Below are 24088 nucleotides of genomic sequence, written 5' to 3'. Positions count from 1 at the left end.
GAGAGACACGCCTCCTCACTCTGAAGCCTAATGCAGATATGCAGTGTGAAGGACCGCCCCTCTGTCTTCTGTTTATACTAAAAGGAAGACAGACAAGCCCTAGCAACGGTCTTTTAAGGGGGCAGTGTAAAGGGACAGAGGACATTAATGAAAGCTGTTATTATAAGGTAATTACAGATCTTTTAGCAATCATTGACAGATTAACTCAGGTATACATGCCTAGATCTAATTAACTAGAAAATAAAAATATGACAGTTATCCTTTTAACAGCTTTTGTTACTTAGATACAGTTGACTGTCAAATGGTTTCTATGGACTCTCTGCATCTGGTTACTAGGTAGACCTTAAAGGGCCTTAGACCCAGCAGACAATGGTTGCTAGGGATTCAAATTCAATACATCTGGTTACTAGGTAGGCCTTAAAGGGCTGCAGTTACCGAGACGCAGTGAAGGCAGCCATTTTGTGGTCTGAAAACATTGACATTACCGAGGCACTCTATGGCTAATAATCAATAGGCTTGACTACTATTCTGGTTACCGATGGGAGGTGCTCCCATCATGACTGTTGGTCCAGCTCATAAAATGGCCACCTCTGCTGCGCACGGCGAGACGTCCACTATCAGTATCGCTGACATGAGAACCTCAAGCCTTTGTTGATAGTAGCTCGAGACTCTTTGCATTGTTTTTTTAATTTTTTGCGTTGATTATGGTATCCTATTGCCAAGACATACATCCAATTGTGCTTTAATGATCTGACAAGCCGGACAAACCACGTAAATGCAACAAACAGGAACAGCAAACTATTCACTATTTCAGAGTTTGCGCCTATTGGCGGCGCCCATCGCGACATCTCCATTTTTCTTTGCCTTAATAAAAATGGAAGTTTACATATTATAAAGGTAATTTTTGTCACTTTTTTGTAAATTTTTTTCTTCTTTTTTTTTTTTTTTTAAGAAAAGTGGAAGAATACATTTAATATTATTTGTGGAGTTAAAATTTGTGCAAACTAACGCACATTGACTAAAGTGTCCCCAGAGTCATTTTTAAAGACTGAATATTTGACACCACACCCTGTGAATTTTTTTAAATTTCAACTTAAAAAAAATGTTTTGTTTTTTTAATTTACAATTCATGGCTGTGGTTTAGAATGAGTTAAAACCAATTCTATTCTTTGTATAAAAATACAGTGTTTTTTCTCCATTAGATATTTATATTTTCTTTACGTTTTCTTTATGTCTATTATTCCTATGGTATAATAGAGCTGCTGACAGATATCCAGTATGATTAATGGAAGGTCAATGCATGCGATACTACTCACTATCCTCATAAAAACCGTAAGTAGTCCCATAAAAGTCATGAAGGCTGATGCTAGAATGATGTGGAACTTGCTGCTCCTGGCCTTAGATAGAAGGAACAGCATCACCTGGATTAATCCATCCTGGACTGGATGGGCTGAATGGACTTGTGGCGAGTCAGGCCACGGAGGTAAGATGGCAGTGCTTTTCTTGGATATATTCAAGGGCAATACTGTATGTTGCTCCCGAAAGGCCCTTTATTTTTGAAATCCAATAAAATGCGTGTGCTGATATCTCACTGCCATAAGATGTGTCCATTTCTGACCAACTCCGAAACACTGGATCAGTCCTTCACGGCATCTGTCAGACATCGGTCAGTCCCATCACTGCACTCTAACTTAGATTTCCTGGCTTTCTTGGGCTCAATCCAAGAATTGTGTATAACAGTTCCACCGGGAGTCGGATCGACTTGCAACACGGAGACAACCCTCTTCTTCATCTTATTTTTCAAGACATTGCGGAATTTTTGCCGCGTGAAAGCATACAAGAGAGGATGAAAGATGGTTGTGCCATAGGCCATGGTAATGAAGCAGATACGCAACTTCACCAGAAGGTCACTGGGCCCAAGACAGAGGATAAGAAGGTTCACAATAGAAATTGGAGCCCAGCAGAGTAAGAAGGTTGTGATGATGATAAGAGACATCCTGAAGACACGCCTTTGGCGTTCTCTACGGTCCCGGTGACGTTTCACTGCCCGTCTCAAGGCAATGATGACAGAGACGGAAGCCTGGACCCTCATGGGTGGGTTTTGTATCACCGGTGGAGGGGCCAGTTTTTTGGTCTCCCCCACGGTGCTTTGGTCTGATGATTTCCTCTTTTTTCTCTTCTTGGTTTTCCGACGTTGGCTCCTCTTAAAATGGTTTCCAATCCTAATGTTGAGGGCCTGGAGGATTTTAGAGTAGGTAACCAGCATAACAGCCACCGCAGCAAAGAAGATGGGAATCTGAATGACCAAATGATAGTACATGCCAAGCTCCGTGTGGTACTCGTTGACGCTGACACAGAGCAAAGTCCGGTTTTGCCAAGTTGCCATGTGATCCGGGTCACCAAAAAATTCCACTTCAAAGAAAGGAATGAAGAAAACCATGAGGGACACAAACCAGACGCAGGAGAGGAGCAGCACCATCCGACTCGGGGTAAGGACCCGGTTAGCTGGTCTCACTGAGATGTCATACCTGTCCAAACTGATCACCAAGACATTGATGGCTGTAGCAATGCTACTAAAAGTGACACATGCCTCGTGGAAGCAACAAACCAGAGCAATGTTCTGCTCCAGCGGAATCAGGATGATGACTATGGTCAGCGGGACACAGATCACACAGATGATGATATCCAGGACATGGAGGTTCATAGTCACCATGTTACTGACAGAGTCCACCAGGTTTGACTGCATACAGTAGAGAACAAGTACCGTCAAGTTGCTGCTAAAACCCAACACAATCTCCAGCATGAGGAAGCTGGTAAGGGAGACCTGGAAGCCCAGTGGGTAAGGGAAATACCAGCCGGCATCTGAGGTGGATCCATCGTTAGTTTCCAAGATGGTGTCGTACATATCTGTCTCCTTGGCTGACACCATTCTGTTCTCTGCATAGTCCTAGAAATGGGGAATTTCTTCTGTGCGTCTCCCTATGGAGAAGAAATAAAGGTAAGAACATATTAGATCAAAGCAAAAGTCACATATATTTCTAGAAGACTATATCACTGAAACATTAGGTGGCCATTTTGTGTTCTAGACCACCCTCTATGACAATCTAGCCTAAGTTCCATAGAAGCCATTAAAACTAGTGATGAATGATAAAGCCATTTTGTGTTCTATACGCATCTCTGTGGTGATAGCAGCCATGGAAACCAGTGGAGAAAGGGGTCTCCATACCATATTTTGTATACCGGGCCCTAGGCCAAAATACCCCTGTATCCAGACACCAGGCCAGAACCCCATGTCTATGGGCACCATGCCAGGCCCCATTGTAAACAGACGACATACCCAGTCGAGTCTTTGATATACAGACCCCCTATATATACTACCCTTAAAATGAACCCCATGAAGATGAGACTCCAGATCAGACCCCATGAAAATGAGAGACTCCAGATCAGACCCCATGAAAATGACAGACCGAAGATCAGACGCCATTAAAATGGCAGACCCAAGATCAGACACCATGAAAATGACAGACCCAAGATCAGACGCCATTAAAATGGCAGACCCAAGATCAGACACCATGAAAATGGCAGACTCCAGATCAGACCCCATGAAAATGACAGACTCCAGATCAGACCCCATAAAAAAATGACAGACCTCCTTTAGTTTACAGGTATCAGATTCCCATAACAATGTGACCAATCCGAGGAGCATCATGATAATCATTGTGTAAGTGGTGGTGGTAGCGAGGGAACAGACTAAGCACGTCAACTCTTAAAGGGGTTGTCCATTGGTACAACATTTTTGGAAAGAGTTCATCATGCGCTGCTTCTGTTCCAATGCTTACTGGGTCCCCAGTAGTCTCTACTTTCTAGTCCCTTATTGACACACAGCACATACCTGGAAATGCCAGCGATTGGCTGAGAAGTCATATCTAAGCCTTTCCAGTTTGTCAAAAATGACCATGAAGAGACCAACAGGCACATGGTAGCAGGAGCAGGTTTTTTTTAGCCTGTTATGAGTACTCTCCAAAAAAACAATGTCCCGTTGAACAACCCCTTTAAGGCGCATCTGTCAGCAGAATTAACCCTATTAAACCAGACATGTTTGGTAGGGTTGACCCCGTTGGGTAAAACGATACCTCAATTATGCTGAAAATTTCACTTTTTATTAATATGTAAATTAGGCCTTCGATGCAGCAAGGGGCGAGCAATTTCTGCTCGGAGCACCACAGCTCTTCTGGTCTGCCTTGATAGCCACTCCCCCCCCATCTCATTTGTCCTTGCAACCTCACGCCTGCGCTGTAGATTACACTATCCGTGCATGCACAGCAGATCTGCTCCTGCTTTGAGGGCATGTCCTCATCCTCTACCCAGAAGAGGAGACATGTGCTTCGTTTGGGTGAAGGAGGTGTCATTGGTGCATGCGCTGTAGTCTTCTGCATTGCTTGGGAAACAGAAGGTCTACTGTGCATGCGCCTGTAGTGTAATTATATATACTATATTAAGGGATAAAAAAACATCCTAAATTATATTAGGATGACTCTTTTACCCGTGTTCTACACTTTTCTCTGTGACTGCCAATAATCCACAATGGGTGATAATCAGGTTCCGTAGATGCCAAATTAAAGGGATTTTACTCCAGTTTTTGTTAAACTTTATAAACTTTTTTTTTTGTTGCATATAACTAAATATTTCATTTAAATCTGATGACCTGTTCTGTGACTCCTCAGTGATTGCGCGGGGAGGGAGGGGGGCGATGATCACAGTTAATACGCATAAACAATTCATGGCGGGCCCGGAGCCGCGTGCGCCGTCACTGGAGGTCTTCATTAACAGGGGCGATTTTGGATTCAGAACACGGCTGCAGAAACTTTGCATTGATACAAGATGAGTAGACAGTAGTCCCGGAGGTGAATCAGCCCACTCTGCCGGGGACTGCGATCTTACAGTCCCCTGTGCGCATTAATGATGGAGCACCGAGGACAAGAGGCCAGGCAGCTGATGAGCACGGCGACCTTAAAGGAAAACTCCAGCCATCACTCGTGGACCGCAATACAAGACCAGTGATGATCATGTGTTAAAAGAGCGTAATCATTGTCTAAGGAGAAGTTTAGCAACTTTCCAATGCACTTTCTGCTTCTTCAATTCTCTTTTTTTCAATATCTCTGCTTGCAGTGAGTGAATGGAAAGTTAAATGTCTACATTCAGAGTCTGAAAACAGGCACTGATCCTGGCGTGCAGCTCATGTCTGTGCATTAGACTCTTCCAAGGGTGTAGTCACACATGCTGGCAGTGGTGCCATGCCCAAATCACCTACAGTAGTTGTGAATACACCGGCCCTGCTGCACCTGTGTGATTGGGACATGATCCAGACAGGCCTCTAAGTGGAAATTATTATTGTCTCCATTCACTGACAGCAAGCCAAGCTCATGAAAAAAAAAGTTTGAAGAATCCAAATATCAATGATGTTATAAAGTTGCAGATCTTTTTTATACAGGGATTGAGTTTTACTTCTGTAGGGCTGTACATGCCCAATACAAAGAATTGTCCAGGATTAGATCATATAAAAACATGGCTGCTTCCATAAAAAAAACGGCTCCACACCTGTCTACAGGTTCTATGCGGTACTGCAACCCAGTCTCATTTATTGGATCAGGCAGCAATACCAGACACAGCCCATCGACCGGTATGGAGCCGTTTCTGGAAGAAAGCAGCCATGTTTTTATATCCCTCGACAACCACTTTAAGGGCTCCTTTAACCGTCTTAGAAGTGGCTGTCATTCTTTGCAGCGCTGTCGCTGTGGTCGCTCTCTTGGGCTTCCAGAGCCACATTATTATCTCAGCGCTGACCCCGGGTTAGGCGACATCTATAGAAAGTGTGAATTCATTTTAATGAGATTGATTTTCTTTACTGACCTTTGTGCTGTCACAAAACTGCTGCAATTTCCATAATTCTCCTGTATATGAATGTGCACACAGGATGCCACCAGGGACCATGTCATTATCTGTCTATTGTATCTCTCCAATTATCTGTTTATCTATCAGTCTATCGTATCAATCTATCCATCGATCCAATCTATCTATCTATCTATCCAATTATCGTCTGTCTATCTATTATCTATCTAATATCTATCTATTGTATCTCTCCAATTATCATCTGTTTATCTATCTATCTATCTATCTATCTATCTATCTATCTATCTATCGTGAACCCAGTGCTCCTGTTATTTGAGATATAGTTTCATTGAACACATAAACCACTTGTAACAGATAATTATTATTAACCCTTTCCTGCACAGCAGTGTGTTATTATGGGGCAGACGAGGAGCTGAACTGGGTGGTGTTGATTTTGGAAGAAAAGAAAAGCCATGTTTTCCCAATCCTGAACAAACCTTTTTAATTTTTACTGTGCGATATTTTGTATGTTTTGTTCTGTTTTCATGCTCCAATAAGCACATGTGAGACCTCCTCTGTCCAGAAGATGGCAGTAAGAGTCAGGCTGCAGCGAGGCGTACAGTCTATATTTCCAGTTCCTAAATAATCTCTAGTGGGACTAATCTTGAATCATCCAACCTCTAATAACAGGGGTCTCTAGGTCTCTATTATATGTCCAAAAATGTCCATTGCATGCCCCCCCCCCCCAACCAAGAACCCCCGCAACCCCCCTAGATAACTGCTCAGTGCTATTCCCATTCAACCCAATTTACCACTATCAGAAAAAGAGTTCCACCATTAACTCCAGATTACACCACCTGTGCCCTTGAATTAATCCCATCCCACCTCATCCCTAACCTAACCACCATAGTTATCCCTGCCCTAACCAACCTCTTTAACCTATTACTAACCACTGGCATCTTCTCTTCCTTTTTTAAACATGCCACCATCACACCCATACTCAAGAAGCCCTCCCTGGACCCATCCTCTTTATCCAGCTATCATCCTATCTCACTACTCCCATTCACATCAAAACTCTTAGAACAACATGTCCATCTTGAACTGTCTTCCCACCTCTCATCCTACTCACTTTTTGATCAGCTGCAATCTGGCTTCAGACCCATTCACTCCACTAAAAACCTCCCTAAGCAAAGTCGTCAGTGATCTACTAGGTGCCAAAGCTAAATGTCATAATTCTATGCTTCTCTCTGTGCTCCTCCTCCTTGACCTGTCCTCTGCCTTCTACATTACTCTGTGCTCCTCCTTCTAAACCTGTCCTCTGCTTTCTAAATTACTGTTCTCCTCCTTCTCAATCTGTCTTCTGCCTTCTACATTACCATGTCCTCCTTCTTGACCTCTCCTCTGTCTTCTTCATTACTGTCTTCCGCCTTCTACAATACTTTGTTCTCCTCCTTCTTGAGCTCTTCTCTGCCTTCTACATTACTCTGTCCCCCTTCTTCTTGACCTGTCCTCTGCCTTCTACATTACTCTGTTCTCCTCCTTCTTGAGGTCTTCTCTGCCTTCTACATTACTCTGTCCTCCTTCTTGACCTGTCCTCTACTTTCTACATTACTCTTTCCTCCTCCTTCCTGAGCTCTCTGCCGTCTACATTACTTTGTCCTTCTCCTTTTTGACCTCTCCTCTGCCTTCTACATTACTCTGTCCTCCACTTTCTACATTACTCTCTTCTCCTCCTTCTTGGCATGTTCTCTGCCTTCTACTTTACTCTGTCCCCCTTCTTCTTGACCTGTCCTCTGCCTTCTACATTACTCTGTCCTCCTTCTTGACCTGTCCTCTACTTTCTACATTACTCTTTCCTCCTCCTTCTTGAGCTCTCTGCCTTCTACATTACTTTGTCCTCCTCCTTCTTGACCTCTCCTCTGCCTTCTACATTACTCTGTCCTCCACTTTCTACATTACTCTGTTCTCCTCCTTCTTGACCTGTTCTCTGCCTTCTACAGTACTTTGCCCCCCTTCTTCTTGACCTGTCCTCTGTCTTCTACATTACTCTGTTCTCCTTCTTCTTGAACTCTCCTCTGCATTTTATATTACTCTGTCCTCCTCCTTCTTGGCCTGTCCTCTGCCTTCTTTATTACTCTGTTCTCCCCCTTCTTGACATGTTCTCTGCCTTCTACATTACTCTGTCCCCCTTCATCTTGACCTGTCCTCTGTCTTCTACATTACTCTGTTCTCCGTCTTGAGCTTTCCTCTGCATTTTATATTACGCTGTACTCTTTCTTCTTGACCTGTTATCTGCCTTCTACATTACTCTGTCCTCCTCCTTCTTGACCTGTTCTCTGCCTTCTACATTAGACCTCTTTCACACAGGCGTCGCGTGTGAGGGCCGGATAGGATGCGGGTGCATCACGGGAAAATCGTGCGATTTTGCCTGCGAGTGGGGTGAGTTTTGTATGCGATTGCACGCGTGTGAGAAAAAACTGAATGTGGTACCCAGACCCAAACCCGGACTTCTTCACTGAAGTTCGGGTTTGGGATCGGTGTTCTGTATATTTTATTATTTTCCCTTATAACATGGTTATAAGAGAAAATAATAACATTCTTAATACAGAATGCTAAGTAAATGAGGGATGAGGGGTTAAAAAATAAATAATTAAACTCACCTCATCCACTTGTTCGCGCAGCCCGGCTTGTCTTCTTTCTTCTTCTTTGAGGACCTGGGGAAAAGGACCTTTGGCGACGTCACTGCACTCATCACATGGCCCATCACATGGTACATCACCAAGTGGATGAGGTGAGTTTAATTATTTATTTTTTACTTTTTTAACCCCTCATTCCCTAATTTACTTAGAATTCTGTATTAAGAATGCTATTATTTTCCCTTATAACCATGTTATAAGGAAAAATAATAATGATCGGGTCCCCATCCCGATCGTCACCTAGAAACCATGCGTGAAAATGGCACCGCATCCGCTCTTGCTTGCGGATGCTTGCAATTTTCACGCAACCCCATTCACTTCTATGGGGCCTGCGTTGCGTGAAAAACACAAGTGATGCGTGAAAATCACCGCTCATGTGCACAGCCCCATGGAAAAGAATGGGTCCAAATTCAGTGCGCTCCTTCTTTTTGACCTCTTCTCTGCCTTTGACATTGTTGATCATTTTCTCCTGTTGAAAACCCTCTCATCCCTCAGCATCAGCGACCTGGTCCTCTCCTTGATCTCCTCTTAATTCACCAACAGAACTTTCAGTGTTGCCCATTCACACACCACCTGATCACGTCCCCTCTTTTTTGGTGTCCCCCAAGGCTCTGTCCTGTGTCCCCTACATTTCTCCATTTGGCCTGGGACAGCTCATAGAGTCCCATGGCTTCCAATATCACCTCTATGGTGATGCTTCTCAAATCTACCTCCCTGACAGATGTCACGTCTCTTCTATCCAGCAACCAGCATGTCCATCAGCTAGATCTTCATTCTTCTCTGCTTCTTAAAACTCAACATAGAGAAAACAGAATTCATCAACTTTCCTCCATTTCACTTAGCCCCCTACCTGACCTGTCCATTACAGTTAACTGCACCACGCTCTCTCTATGAAATCTCGGATACTCACAAGATCTCCTTCTTTGTTCTCCTCTCGTCTGTTCCTCACACAATCATCTACAAGATTCTAAATCCCCTATGGAGAGAAGTGGGCTAGTCCTACTTCCTGCAGGAAGGGTGGGGAACAGTTAGTTCTAGTCTAGTTTACCCCAGCTAGGGGAAGGGTGTGCAGGGACACATCTCTGCTGGACATGCCCATGCCAGCCAGAGAACCTTAAGCTCTGCTGGCCATGGAGGCTAAAGCCTGAAGCCTCAGGAGCTAGGAGATTAGTTCCTTGGCTGAAGTTAAGTCCGACTAATGAGAGAAGTGCAGCATACAGAAGAAGCTGAGTTATACAGCCAGCCTGTCAGTACAGCGGAGTCAGAGAGAAACAGTTATAGCAGAGTTGAGTTTGCCTGCCAGTTTAATGCTAAAGCCTGCTGGAATCAAGACAAAGCCTGAAACTGTTTGGAGAAACATTTATTCAAGTAAAGCTGCCACTGAACTTCATCTCAAGGTCTGGACTCAAATTACAGACGTGGACAAAATTGTTGGTACCCTTTGGTCAATGAAAGAAAAAGTCACAATGGTCACAGAAATAACTTTAATCTGACAAAAGTAATAATAAATTAAAATTCTATAAATGTTAACCAATGAAAGTCAGACATTGTTTTTCAACCATGCTTCAACAGAATTATGTAAAAAAATAAACTCATGAAACAGGCATGGACAAAAATGATGGTACCCCTAACTTAATATTTTGTTGCGCAACCTTTTGAGGCAATCACTGCAATCAAACGCTTCCTGTAACTGTCAATGAGACATCTGCACCTCTCAGCAGGTATTTTGGCCCACTCCTCATGAGCAAACTGCTCCAGTTGTGTCCGGTTTGAAGGGTGCCTTTTCCAGACTGCATGTTTCAGCTCCTTCCAAAGATGCTCAATAGGATTGAGGTCAGGGCTCATAGAAGGCCACTTTAGAATAGTCCAATTTTTTCCTCTTAGCCATTCTTGGGTGTTTTTAGCGGTGTGTTTTGGGTCATTGTCCTGTTGCAAGACCCATGACCTGCGACTGAGACCAAGCTTTCTGACACTGGCTAGTACATTTCTCTCTAGAATTCCTTGATAGTCTTGAGATTTCATTGTACCCTGCACAGATTCAAGACACCCTGTGCCAGACGCAGCAAAGCAGCCCCAGAACATAACAGAGCCTCCTCCATGTTTCACAGTAGGGACAGTGTTCTTTTCTTGATATGCTTCATTTTTTCGTCTGTGAACATACAGCTGATGTGCCTTGGCAAAAACTTCGATTTTTGTCTCATCTGTCCACAGGACATTCTCCCAGAAGCTTTGTGGCTTGTCAACATGTAGTTTGGCATATTCCAGTCTTGCTTTTTTATGATTCGTTTTCAACAATGGTGTCCTCCTTGGTCGTCTCCCATGTAGTCCACTTTGGCTCAAACAACGACGGATGGTGCGATCTGACACTGATGTTCCTTGAGCATGAAGTTCACCTTGAATCTCTTTAGAAGTCTTTCTAGGCTCTTTTGTTACCATTCGGATTATCCGTCTCTTAGATTTGTCATCAATTTTCCTCCTGCGGCCACGTCCAGGGAGGTTGGCTACAGTCCCATGGATCTTAAACTTATGAATAATATGTGCAACTGTACTCACAGGAACATCTAGTTGCTTGGAGATGGTCTTATAGCCTTTACCTTTAACATGCTTGTCTATAATTTTCTTTCTGATCTCTTGAGACAGCTCTTTCCTTTGCTTCCTCTGGTCCATGTCGAGTGTGGTACACACCATATCACCAAACAACACAGTGATTACCTGGAGCCACATATATAGGCCCAATGGCTGATTACAAGGTTGTAGACACCTGTGATGCTAATTAGTGGACACACCTTGAATTAACATGTCCCTTTGGTCACATTATGTTCTGTGTTTTCTAGGGGTACCATCATTTTTGTCCATGCCTGTTTCATGAGTTTATTTTTTTACATAATTCTGTTGAAGCATGGTTGAAAAACAATGTCTGACTTTCATTGGTTAACATTTATAGAATTTTAATTTATTATTACTTTTGTCAGATTAAAGTTATTTCTGTGACCATTGTGACTTTTTCTTTCATTGACCAAAGGGTACCAACAATTTTGTCCACGTCTGTATTTCTTCAAATACCTCAATTATTCCCCCTATTTATTGCTTTGGAGTCAAAGCCTGGGTCCAGCGGTATCCAGGTAGGAGCACCGTGACACACCTAAAAAGACATTTTAGGCCGCACTATACCACTTGGCATTTCCTACACCTGGGACACAATATATATATAGAGGGCTCTGGGGGGAGGCCACCCGTTGGAATGCCACACTATCACCACTACCATTACAAAATAATACCACCACAGCAAGAGCACTACCAGTATTAAATAATACTGCCACACAATAAGAACTACCATTACAATAAATACTGCCACACCATGACCTCTACCATTACCAAATAATACCACCACACAATGAGCACTACAGTTAGCAAATAATACCACCACACCATTCTTGAGCACTTCCAGTATCAAATAATACTGCCACACCATCCATAAACACTACCCGTATAAACTAATACTGCCACACCATCTGTAAGCACCTCACCCGGTCAATTCATATAGGACCTGCAGATCCGCACTTTCCCCAATACTTTTGAAGTATAGCAGAATTAGGAAATTCTTCATATGTTCATATTTATATTTTATTCATTTGTGATGTTTGATGCAATTATATATACATATATTTATATTTTTATTTGAAACTAAAAATTTTAGATCTATTATGTACCTCTATATTAGAATGGTAATAACATTTATTTAATGATTTTTTTATATGCACACTGGTAGTGTAATGTATTCCATATGATATATACTTTTTTGCACATCGGTAGCTTAATGTATCCCATATGGTATATACCTTTTTATAGTGCTCAAACCTATGCTGTTTGTTCACCCATATGTATGTAATCTAATAAAAGAATTCAAATTGATCAAACAGTAGGGGCAGGCCAATACATATGGAGAGGTGTATCTGTTGCACTAATAACAAACTGAAGACAAAACCGCAGGATTGCCGCAGGAGACAACTAGCGGTTGGTTTTAAAACGTAGATGCAACAAGAAAAAAGACACACTTGTCACCATATGTATTAAAAGGAACTGCCACAAAACACTTATATATTGAAACGAAATGGAGTATGATGTCAATTGATAATGAATATAATCTCTGTGCAGCGAACTAATGGATAAGATCCATATTACACATGAAATAGCTCAATGGGGTAAATAAAGAGAGAAAACATGGAAAAATGGGCGCTTGGAAATCCACACCAAGTTTTGCCAAGCAAGCCCAAACCACACAGGAGATGTCAATAATTCAATCACCAATCAGTATAAAAAGAAAGTCAGAAGGGGGCCTCACTACCACTGAGGAAGGGGTGATAAAGGACCCCGAAACGCGTTTGGTGTAAAGAAAAACCCCCCTATGGACATTGAATCTGCCAGCCTAAAGACCTACGGACACCCCAATTTAAGCCTGTCACTATCGGAGACCCAAGGCGCATCGGACATTGATTTACCAGAGGGACGCATGACGCCCGTCCAGCGCCTGAAAAAGGAGTCGACTGATTCACAACAAGCGCCGGAACCTACAACTATATAGCGGCGCGGTTAAAGGACAGTGTGGGGAAAGGACCGAAGGAAATACCGATCCTAAAAGGCTAAAAGGCTTTGGCACAGCAGCGGAATCTTGTATAGCACCTAACAGTGAGTAACAGCGGGACGCCGCACGTATCATTCACTGTTATTTTACCGGCTGCCTCTGTGTCTCCTACTTAGAGGACACTAACATTGTGGACTCAAATTCCTATAAAGACTGCACAGAGTATAACCACCAAGGTGGAATAGAATATTTTCTCTATCATCATCATCCCCATAGATTGGATCCTATCAATATCCAGGACTCTTGATATATATATTTATATATATTTTTTTAACTATTCATTGTTTTTTTATCTGTATGTTTTATCAGCTATTTTAAGATCATGTATGTTATATGCATTGTTAGCTTTTAATTTTTAACTTTCAATAAATTGTGAGGTACATATATTTTGGAGAGTGCCCAGTATTTTTATTCATTTACTATTTATTTCCAAAAGGAAGGGTGATTCCTTTTTTACTGAGAGCACCTCCCCCACTGTTTGCACCATTCCTGTGCGTCACTTTCTGCACGTTTTTACTTTGGATTTATTCACCCAAGTGACAGCACGGACTGAGCGCAGACATGGATATATGGAACCACATAGAATCTAAAAAACAAAAGGTTGACAATTTTGTTTTTGAAGAAAACACTAACAATGAACATGTAGAGGACATACACATAGGTACAGTATTTAAAGAATTAGAAGGACTCCTGATCCGGCAACTAAAACAAAGATGGGAAATAAAGACCCTCAAAAGATGCATTGAGATAAAGCGGATCCCAAAAGGGCTAACTTATACAAAAACCCCGGCTCAGGATCTATGTAGCCCAGATTTTGATCGGGAGTGGGATAATTTACTACAAGAGCAATCAATAGCTCTGACCCGCTTGATAATTACAAGGCGGTGCGCAATTCTAGAAGAAACTTCACAAAAAATTGCTGAAATAAAACTGATAACTGACAAATTTCCGAATAGTGAAGAAATAAATATACTACAAAATAGGGTATGCCATAATTTGGACAGGATAGAACGGGAAATAATGGACAAAAAGATAAGAAAATTCTTTTTTCAAAAGAAAGAAAGAAAAGAAAGAAAAGAACAAGGCGTGGAACTAATAATGGTAGAAGGTAAGGGAGACACTCAATAGGCACGAATATAGAAACAAGAGAAAAAGAAAATAAAGATTTAAACAAACACCCCAATATAAATATCCCCGTACACAACAGATTTGAAATTTTTGAAGAAAGGGAGTCTTTTTTAGATCGGACTCCCCCACATCATCGTATACGCACGAGAAACACGTCACCCCCAAGGAAATCACACAGGCCCCGTCACAACCCCCCAATAGATCACCACTACAACTTGAGGGACAGACCTCAACCACATTGGACACAACAAGAATTTCAAACACCGAGATCAGGGAGACATCACCAATATCCAAAATGCACACAATCACAATGCACAATTCAGGAGACACCACGAAGAAGGAAGGAGACAACAAGGAGAGGAAGGAGAAAGAGAGCGACACTATCCCAGATAAACGACACACGAGTAAACAACGATGCCATTATCAATTTGAGTTCCACTACTTTAACAGAAGTCCAAAGTCATCTCTTAAACAAAGGATTAAAATTTGCCCCAACGGAAAAATTAAACAAATTTACAACTTTTATTGGGATAGAAAAATTTATAAGACGTTTATGTCTGAAAAAATATTTTGCAAAAAATCCGCTAATAAAGGAAGTAGACAGTAGTTCAATAACATATACCCACACTAGCCTGAAAAATCGTTCAAAGAAATACCCAAGGAATGAAATCAGCCAAGAAATGGCGACTTTTAGGGAGAATGTTGAAAGAGATATACGTAAGATAAAAGATACAAACAGATATAAACGCCAAAACCTAACTAAAGGGGAAATTAGTACTTTGAAACAGCTACAAAAAGATAACAATATTATTATCCGCCCCGCCGATAAAGGGGGGTCGATAGTAATACAAAATGTGGAGGATTATAATTTGGAGTGTCTTAGACAATTGTCAGACACCAGTACCTATCAAAAATTGACCAAAGACCCCACAAGTGAGTTCTTTGAAGAACTCCTGATTTTATGTGAAGAGGGCAAAATGAAGGGCATTTTAAAGGAAGATGAATACAATTTTATTTTAAACAAATACCCAAGAATCCCCGTTTTTTACTGCATCCCAAAGATTCATAAAGACATGACCAATCCACCAGGACGTCCGATAGTGTCAGGAATAGACTCATTGACATGCAATTTGTCTCAATACATTGACACCTTACTGCAACCAAATGTCAAAAAAATTCCTTCCTACACAAAAGATTCAACAGAAATAATCAAAACAGTAGAAAATATGGCATTTGAGGAAGGCTGGTGGATGGGTTCATTGGATGTTCACTCACTGTACACAGTTATTAGGCACGAACAGGGGAAGGAGGCAGTGAGAGCTTTTTTAAAAAAAGAAGGTAGCTTAAAGGACAAACAAATAGAGTTTTTAATAAAGGGGATACATTTTATTTTAACACACAATTATTTCTATTATGAGGGCAATTTTTATCTGCAGATCCAGGGCACGGCGATGGGCACCAGGTTCGCCCCCAGTTATGCCAATCTATTTATGGCCTTTTGGGAAGGAGATGATCGTGGCTCCCCAACTGGGGACGAACCTGGTGCTCTGGAAAAGATACATTGACGACGTGTTTTTTATTTGGAAATCGGGCAGAAGCAATCTAGAAGAATTTTTAAATGATATTAATACAAACGATTTTAATTTAAAATTCACCTATAATATTAGTCAAGAATCTCTGGAATTTTTAGATCTAAAAATATATGTGGAGGATGGTATACTAAAAAACTGCACGTACATTAAACCAACATCCAGAAACAGCTACATTTTGTATAGTAGCTGTCACCTCCCCAACTGGCTTATGAATATCCCACAGGGACAATTCCAACGAATAAAACGTAACTGCACAGTGGAGGAACAATTTGAGAAGGAGGCGTCAGTAATGACAGAAGCATTTAGGGAAAAGCAATACCCGGAACACCTAATCAAAAGATCCCTCGATAAAGTAAGAGGAATGCATAGGAAAGATTTTTTTGAAAGTAAAAAAGGGGAAGGTATAGAGGCGAAAAAAGGAACAAATACGAATTATACTGCCATTCAACAATGAGTACAGAAAAATTAAGGGAATAATAGGCAAACACTGGAATATTTTAAAAAAAGAAAAAATAATAGGTCCCCTAATTCCACCCAATCCATGCATCACCTTCACCAAAGCGCGGAATTTGGCAAATATTATAGCACCAACAATAAAAAGACAAAAAGAACACACACGGTCTGTACAAAATTGGATACATATGGAGGGATTCTATAAATGTGGGCAATGTAAAAACTGTAAAGTTACAGCATTCCCACGGAAGACAGGAGAGGTAATATCATCAGTAAACCAACACAAACATACGATAAAAGAATTCCTGTCTTGTAGCTCCGAAAACGTGATATATGTAATAGAGTGCCCATGCAGGAAACAGTATATAGGGAGGACAAAGAGAACTCTAAAAAAGCGCATTTCCGAGCATATAGCCAACATCAAAAAAGGTTTGGAAACACATGTCTTGTCCAAACACTTTCAAGTTGTACACTAATCAGGATCCATCAGGTCTTAAATTTGCCGCAATAGATAAGGTAATCAAAGAATGGAGGGGGGGAGATCCACATCAGCAAGATGTCCAGATTGGAGACACAGAGAATATATGAATTTAATACACTTGTACCGGGAGGACTGAATGCGGAGTTCGAACTCTTCGGATTCCTGTGAGATGGGTGGGGGCCCGCCACGGGGGAGGGAATCCTTCCCAGTGAGTTTACTTCTGGGGGGGTCCGGTCCTTCGTGGCGGACTTCCACCGGTCCATCAGGCCCTTCACCCGGTCAATTCATATAGGACCTGCAGATCCGCACTTTCCCCAATACTTTTGAAGTATAGCAAAATTAGGAAATTCTCCATATGTTTAGACTTATACTCTATTTATTTTTTATTTTTTATTTTTATTTTTATTTTTATTGTGTATTTTTGATGTTCGATGCAATTATATATACATATATTTATATTTGAAACAAATATTTTAGGTCTATTATGTACCTCCATATTAGAATGGTAATAACATCTATTTAATGATTTTTATATGTACATCGGTAGTTCAACTTATTTCATATGGTATATACTTTTCTGCATATCGACAGCCCAATGTATCCCATATGATATATACTTTTCTCCATATCGGCAGTTTAGTGTATCCCATATGGTATATACTTTTTTATAGTGATCAAAACCTATGCTATTTATTCACCTATATGTATGTAATCCAATAAAAAAAATTCAAACGGATCAAACAGTGGGGGCAGGCCAATACATATGGAGAGGTGTATCTGTTGCACTAATAACAAACTGATGACAAAACCATAAGATTGCCGCAGGAAACATCTAGCGGTTGGTTCTAAAATGTAGATGCAACAAGAAAAACGACACACTTGTCACCATATGTATTAAAGGGAACTGCCACAAAAAACATGTATTTATTGAGACGAAATGAAGTATGATGTCAATCGATAATGAACATAATCTCTGTGCAGCGAACTAATGGATAAGATCCGCATTACACATGAAATAGCTCAATGGGGTAAATAAAGAGAGAAAACATGGATAAATGGGCGCTTTGAAATCCACACCAAGTTTTGCCAAGGAAGCCCAAACCACACAGGAGTTGTCAATAATTCAATCACTAATCAGTATAAAAAGAAAGTCAGAAGGGGGCCTCACTACCACTGAGGAAGGGGTGATAAAGGACCCCGAAACGCGTTTGGTGTAAAGAAAAAACCCCCCTATGGACATTGAACCTGCCAGCCTAAAGACCACGGACACCCCAATTTAAGCCTGTCACTATCGGAGACCCAAGGCGCATCGGACATTGATTTACCAGAGGGACGCATGACGCCCGTCCAGCGCCGAAAAAGGAGTCGACGATCACAACAAGCGCCGGAACCTACAACTATATAGCGGCGCGGTAAAGGACAGTGTGGGGAAAGGACCGAAGGAAATACCGATCCTAAAAGGCTAAAAGGCTTTGGCACAGCAGCGGAATCTTGTATAGCACCTAACAGTGAGTAACAGCGGGACGCCGCACGTATCATTCACTGTTATTTTACCGGCTGCCTCTGTGTCTCCTACTTAGAGGACACTAACATTGTGGACTCAAATTCCTATAAAGACTGCACAGAGTATAACCACCAAGGTGGAATAGAATATTTTCTCTATCATCATCATCCCCATAGATTGGATCCTATCAATATCCAGGACTCTTGATATATATATTTATATATATTTTTTTAACTATTCATTGTTTTTTTATCTGTATGTTTTATCAGCTATTTTAAGATCATGTATGTTATATGCATTGTTAGCTTTTAATTTTTAACTTTCAATAAATTGTGAGGTACATATATTTTGGAGAGTGCCCAGTATTTTTATTCATTTACTATTTATTTCCAAAAGGAAGGGTGATTCCTTTTTTACTGAGAGCACCTCCCCCACTGTTTGCACCATTCCTGTGCGTCACTTTCTGCACGTTTTTAGTATCAAATAATGCTTCCACACCATAATGACTACCATTCCAAAAAAATACTGCCACGTCACAACCACTACCAATACCAAATAATACTGCAACACCATAAAGGCTACTAATACCAAATAATACTGTCTCATCGTGAGCACTGCCATTACCAAATATGTAATATAATGCAATCTACAGGCAGCATGTTATAGAGCAGGAGGGGCAAGCAGATTAATATATATTTTTGTGGTAAAAGATTCAGTAAAATGTGTAATTTTTACATATATCTATTAGCTTTTTTAGCGGTAAAGGAGGGAGGTGTTGGCAGTGACTGTATGCACACTTATACACACACTGCTATCAATCACTGATAACCCCTCCCTCCTGTACTGATGGGTATTCACAGGAAGTGGAAAAAGCAAAGCTTATAAGTGTATAAATTACAGGTTTTTCCTATAAAATATATATCAATCTGCTTGACGTCTCCTGCTCTATAAACTGCTGATTGCCTTTTTGGGTGACAGGTCCTTTTAACTTTACTATTCTGTATGTGATTTGTCTGTTTTATGTATTTAATCACACTAGTAAATATTTTTATCACTTAGCCTGTGTAGGCCTATTTATTCTCAAATCTTTGAATTCACGTTAAAACAAATACTAATAAATAAGCACTACCAATACCAAATAATACCGTCACACCACGACTGCCTTTACCACCATGAACACTACCATTAGTAGTGATTTATCTCGGGTCTGGTACCCAAAGTTGGCATGGAGAACCCCACCAACCTTAATCCAGATGACCTTGGCTCTGTAGGGTACAGCAGACCACGTCTATTTTACTGTCTGGACTTGGAGGGGTATGTTGGGGATATCAGGTCTATTTCACACTCTGCTTGTGCTTACAATATGGAAATTTTCACTCTGTTTTTATGGTGTCTAGATTTCACGTTGTCGATGACTTGATATTTTCTCTGACAGCCTTTATTACATGCAGGGATTTTGGAGACTTGACTCGCCTAAGGCTACTGAAATGAGAGACTTCTAAACAGCTTTGTGTCTCAGTGAGTATTGATGTCTTCATATTAAGAGCCGTGTATTTTGGCGACAGATGATTCTCTACCAGTTCTCTTATCGAGACATATCCTGTGGGCAGCTAGAAAGTGAACGTTGTGGAAGAAAAATGATGGTGGTTATAATCTTTGGTCTTAAAGGGGTTGTCTGGTAAAGAGCGTCTCTGGAGGACCCAATGTGTTCATGCGTAGCCTATTGACCTAAATGGAAATGGTGTAATACTTTGTTTCTCCTGTGGTGGCGCTGCAGGGAAATTAACACTTGCTTCCAGGTACCATCCAGGATTACAGCAGCGGGACACTTATCAACTAAAAGTACTGAGGGTGACAAACTTTTTACAGACAAAAAAGTGAAGAATATGTATAATTAAGGCAGATATAACAACTGGAAATTGCTGGTGGTGCTTGACCTCCATATTCTAAACTGTTAGACGGTTAGACGTGATGCCAAAACTAACCAATAGGTGGCAAGCGGTCTATGCAATTCCAATATATTACACCTAGAGGGAGCTGTCCCAAGATGTCATTAAAGGATGATGGGCGGTTGTCATACCAGCAGGGGCAGGCTCGGATTGGCCCACAGGGGTACAGGGGAATCCCCCGGTGGGCCCCTGAGCAAGGTGGGCCCCAAGTCTCCCACCCCATGCACAAGTGGCACATAACATATAAGATTTAGTGCACTACATACATATATTCAATGTACAGCACCTCAACCAGCCTATGTTCATATAAAATAACTTGTTCGATTATTTATTATATTTGAATGTATCTGTATGGTGGGCCCCTAAAATAAATTATACTGGTGGGCCCTAGGTACCCCAGTCCGACACTGAGCAGGGGCCTAGTAACAGTTAACATACCTGCTATTTTAGTACTCCTATTACAACCTGTCAGGGTGTAATAGGATAATGGTGCACTGCAATACAGAAGTATTATGACCAAGCATTGCGTGTTCAAGCCCTCTAGAGGTAGTTAAAAAAAATAAAGCGTAAAAAAGCTTTAATAAAGTTTTTAAAAATAGAAATAAAACAAATATTAAAAATGCACATTGTACACCCTCTCCCCACGAATAATAGAAAAATGTAAAAAATAAAAAAAAATTACAAAATGTCTGGAATACTACAATATCATGTTATTTACCCCGCAAAAAAATTAAAATAAATTAAACTAGTAAAACATAAAAAATAAAAAATAAATCTGTATTTCTGTAGAAATAAAGTTAACGCATCATTTTCACCATGCGGTGAACGCCATAAAAAACAAACAAAAAAAGGGCAGATATACTGTATTTTTTTCTATTTTGCCCCACAAAGAAATTATTTTCTATGTTATATTAAAGTGTGCCATACAGTGCTTACAAAAAACCCCCACATATGGCTAGGTTGATGGGAAAAATAAAAAAGGGTATGGTTTAGCAAGCCAAAAAAAATGCAAAAAATGGCTGTAACAGGAAGGGGTGAAAGCCAGGCAACATGTGGATATTTGGAGATTTGGATCCCACAAAAGGTCTCCATGGCAACACAGCACCAGACAGACAAGTAGTATGTTATCATCAGAATCTCTCAGTAGTGTAGCCTTAGGCTTTCGGCCTGTGACTTCAAGTGCTCGTCCCTCAGTTTAGAGGTAACATATTCAGAAGCAGTCGTCACAGTTTTAATTTTCACCAAAGGGCCTCCTCTTAATTACCTTCCAGTAGGCGTAAAGACAATGTTATGGCGTTCCTAACCTCAATAATGACTATTATCATAATGGAAGTGCTTTGTTTTAGACTCTGAGGTAACATTTTCCATTCGGTGATTTGCTTTCTCCTGAGACCTCCCTGTTCTGCTGAGGAGCCATCTCAGTAGACATCTTAATGAGTTCAGGGAGTCTTCCAGGAATGTAACCTTATACCCAACACACGATAGGATTTCACGAAGATATTTCTGTCATTTATGGATGATGATCTTCATATCATTGTCCATGCAGTAAATAACTTAATATCATACTAATTCCTCTCTATCATTGATCCTCGTCTTATGAGATAGGGATGTAATATTACCCTAGAGGCATGACAGAGAAAACACAACCCTAATGCCCTTTCATGCCATTATACACCCCATCTGAGAAGGGCAAAGGGATTCCCCCCCCCCCATCATCCCATTTAGCTAGGTTCTCTTATGTCTTAATTACAATGGAGTACCTACCATAGAGACAACCTACTTCTGCACCCCCATATAGCTATGCCCCTGCATAGAGCCAGTGAAGCCAACTGCTAAAAGCACCCCTCTCAATATCTCAGGAGGAACCACATCTGAAATCGGGACTGTCCTACTGGATCTGGGATGATGGCTAAGAGTGGCTAAAAGGCTCATGGTGGGAGATGGGGAACCTAGCACTGAGCTTCTTTCCTGGGTTCCCTTAAAGATTATGTACACCTTTGGGGTCAATTGTTTTTAATATTGCATTGTATTCATTTTGAGCTAAAAATCATTATATAATTTATTTAAAATGTTGAGCCCCTTTCTCTGTACAGCCTTGAGATTCTCTAGTAGCAGGCTCTGTAATTTAATTCAATCCGTATCTTACTGATAAGAATGTGGCTTAAATAAGTTTCCATGACCTATTAGTAATTTAGAGATAAGGTTTATTAGATGACCGGCACAAAGTGAAAGTACATTTCACTCAGCTAGACAAATAGCCCTTTGTGACAGAACGGCTGAATATTTAAAAATATATATTTTTAGCCCAAAGTGAGTAAAATGCAATCAAAGGAAAACATTGCCCCCAAAGGTGTACATATCCTGGCCTTGTGTACATGACCGTATTTTGTATCAGAGTCCAATCCGCATTTTTTTGCGGCTTGCACAAGGACACATTCATTTCTATGGATCCGCAAAAAACAACAAAAAAAAAAAGTGTATTCCGCAAAACAATAAAACATGTCCTATTCTTGATCGCAAAATACGGACCACTGACCTATTGAAGTCAATGGGTCCTCAGGAAAAAATGGAACCAACATGGGCACCAACATGGATCTGTGTTTTGCAGGTTCGCATGTTGTGGACCAAAAAACAGCCCGTGCTTGTAGCCAGTTTAATGAGGGCCACGGGAGTCTATGTCTCCCGTCCCCCCCACTTTGCCTCATAATCCTCAGTTCAGGCGTCCCATTGCGCAGGCGGCTGTGAACACATCCCGACACTCTCTCCTGCGCCGCATCATCACGTCATCCCGCTAGACCAGACGCAGGAAGGTCCCGGTAGGTTGCCGCGCAGAAGGATATAGGCATGTGTTTACAACTGCCTGCGCAGTGGAATGCCCGAAAAGAGCGGAACAGATGTTTTTTTTTTCTTTTTATGTGATCACCATTTTTTTAATTGTAGATGACTTAGTAAGACATGGGTCCAGAAGGTTTATGCCTTATGTGGGGAATCTTTGTTCCAGGATACTTTATATCATGTTCTTTTTAAATATTTTATATGGTAACAATAAAAATTAAACACCTACCTATTCTATTTAAAGGGGTTATCCAACCCCTATAATGCCCGGGCCCCTCACATAAGTTGTACTTACCTTGCTCACCGGCACCCACATCACTTCTGATGCCTGCACGGCCACTGCTGCATCTTCCCTTTGCGCAGATCCAAACATCCGGCGAGAGGGGGAAGGACAACCAATAGAAGGCCGGCAACAGGGTCGAGCCTTCCTAGCTTCGCGGTGATGCTAGGAAGGCTCGTCCGCGTAGTGGCCTGCCTTTGGCTGCCCCCCTTCCCCCGTAGCAACAGGGGTGCCAGGGAGCAAGGTAAGTACAACCTGTGTGAGGGGCCCGGGCATTATAGGGGTTGGATAACCCCTTTAACATTGTACTACAACGCATTCGAACATATTATGGGGAGTGGGGGGCCCCGATCCAAAGTTTGCCCTGGGGCCCATAGAACTCTAGTTACGCCACTGGTTAGAATTTAGAGTATTTGTCGCTTTTACATTATTGCAGGTTGATAAAGTCCATGCATAATTCAGAACATGTAAGGCAATGAATTTACAATGAGAACTGTGACCCTTCAAATAAACACGGCTCTAATATTCTTAGTCAGTTGTGAAATTCCAAAATAAGGGCTCACCAATGAAAATTTAATTTAACACTTAACCTTAGACCGGGTATAACAGATTTGTCTCTGCACACATGCAGATTTTTGC

General features: G+C 41.3%; 1 protein-coding gene across 1 annotated transcript in view; it reads right to left on the bottom strand.

Moving 5' to 3' along the window:
• Positions 1–224: 224 nt before the first annotated feature.
• Positions 225–24088, bottom strand: part of LOC122944068 (G-protein coupled receptor 22-like) — a 183343-nt gene continuing 159479 nt past the window's right edge. The window contains exon 3 of the mRNA XM_044302282.1: positions 225–2979. Coding sequence (XP_044158217.1) covers positions 1637–2929 — 1293 coding nt within the window. The 5' untranslated portion in view covers positions 2930–2979 and the 3' untranslated portion in view covers positions 225–1636. The remainder of the gene's footprint in view (positions 2980–24088) is intronic.

Source organism: Bufo gargarizans, chromosome 7, assembly GCF_014858855.1.
Source record: "Bufo gargarizans isolate SCDJY-AF-19 chromosome 7, ASM1485885v1, whole genome shotgun sequence".
NCBI lineage: Eukaryota > Metazoa > Chordata > Amphibia > Anura > Bufonidae > Bufo > Bufo gargarizans.
This window is presented reverse-complemented; position numbering and strand designations above follow the sequence as displayed.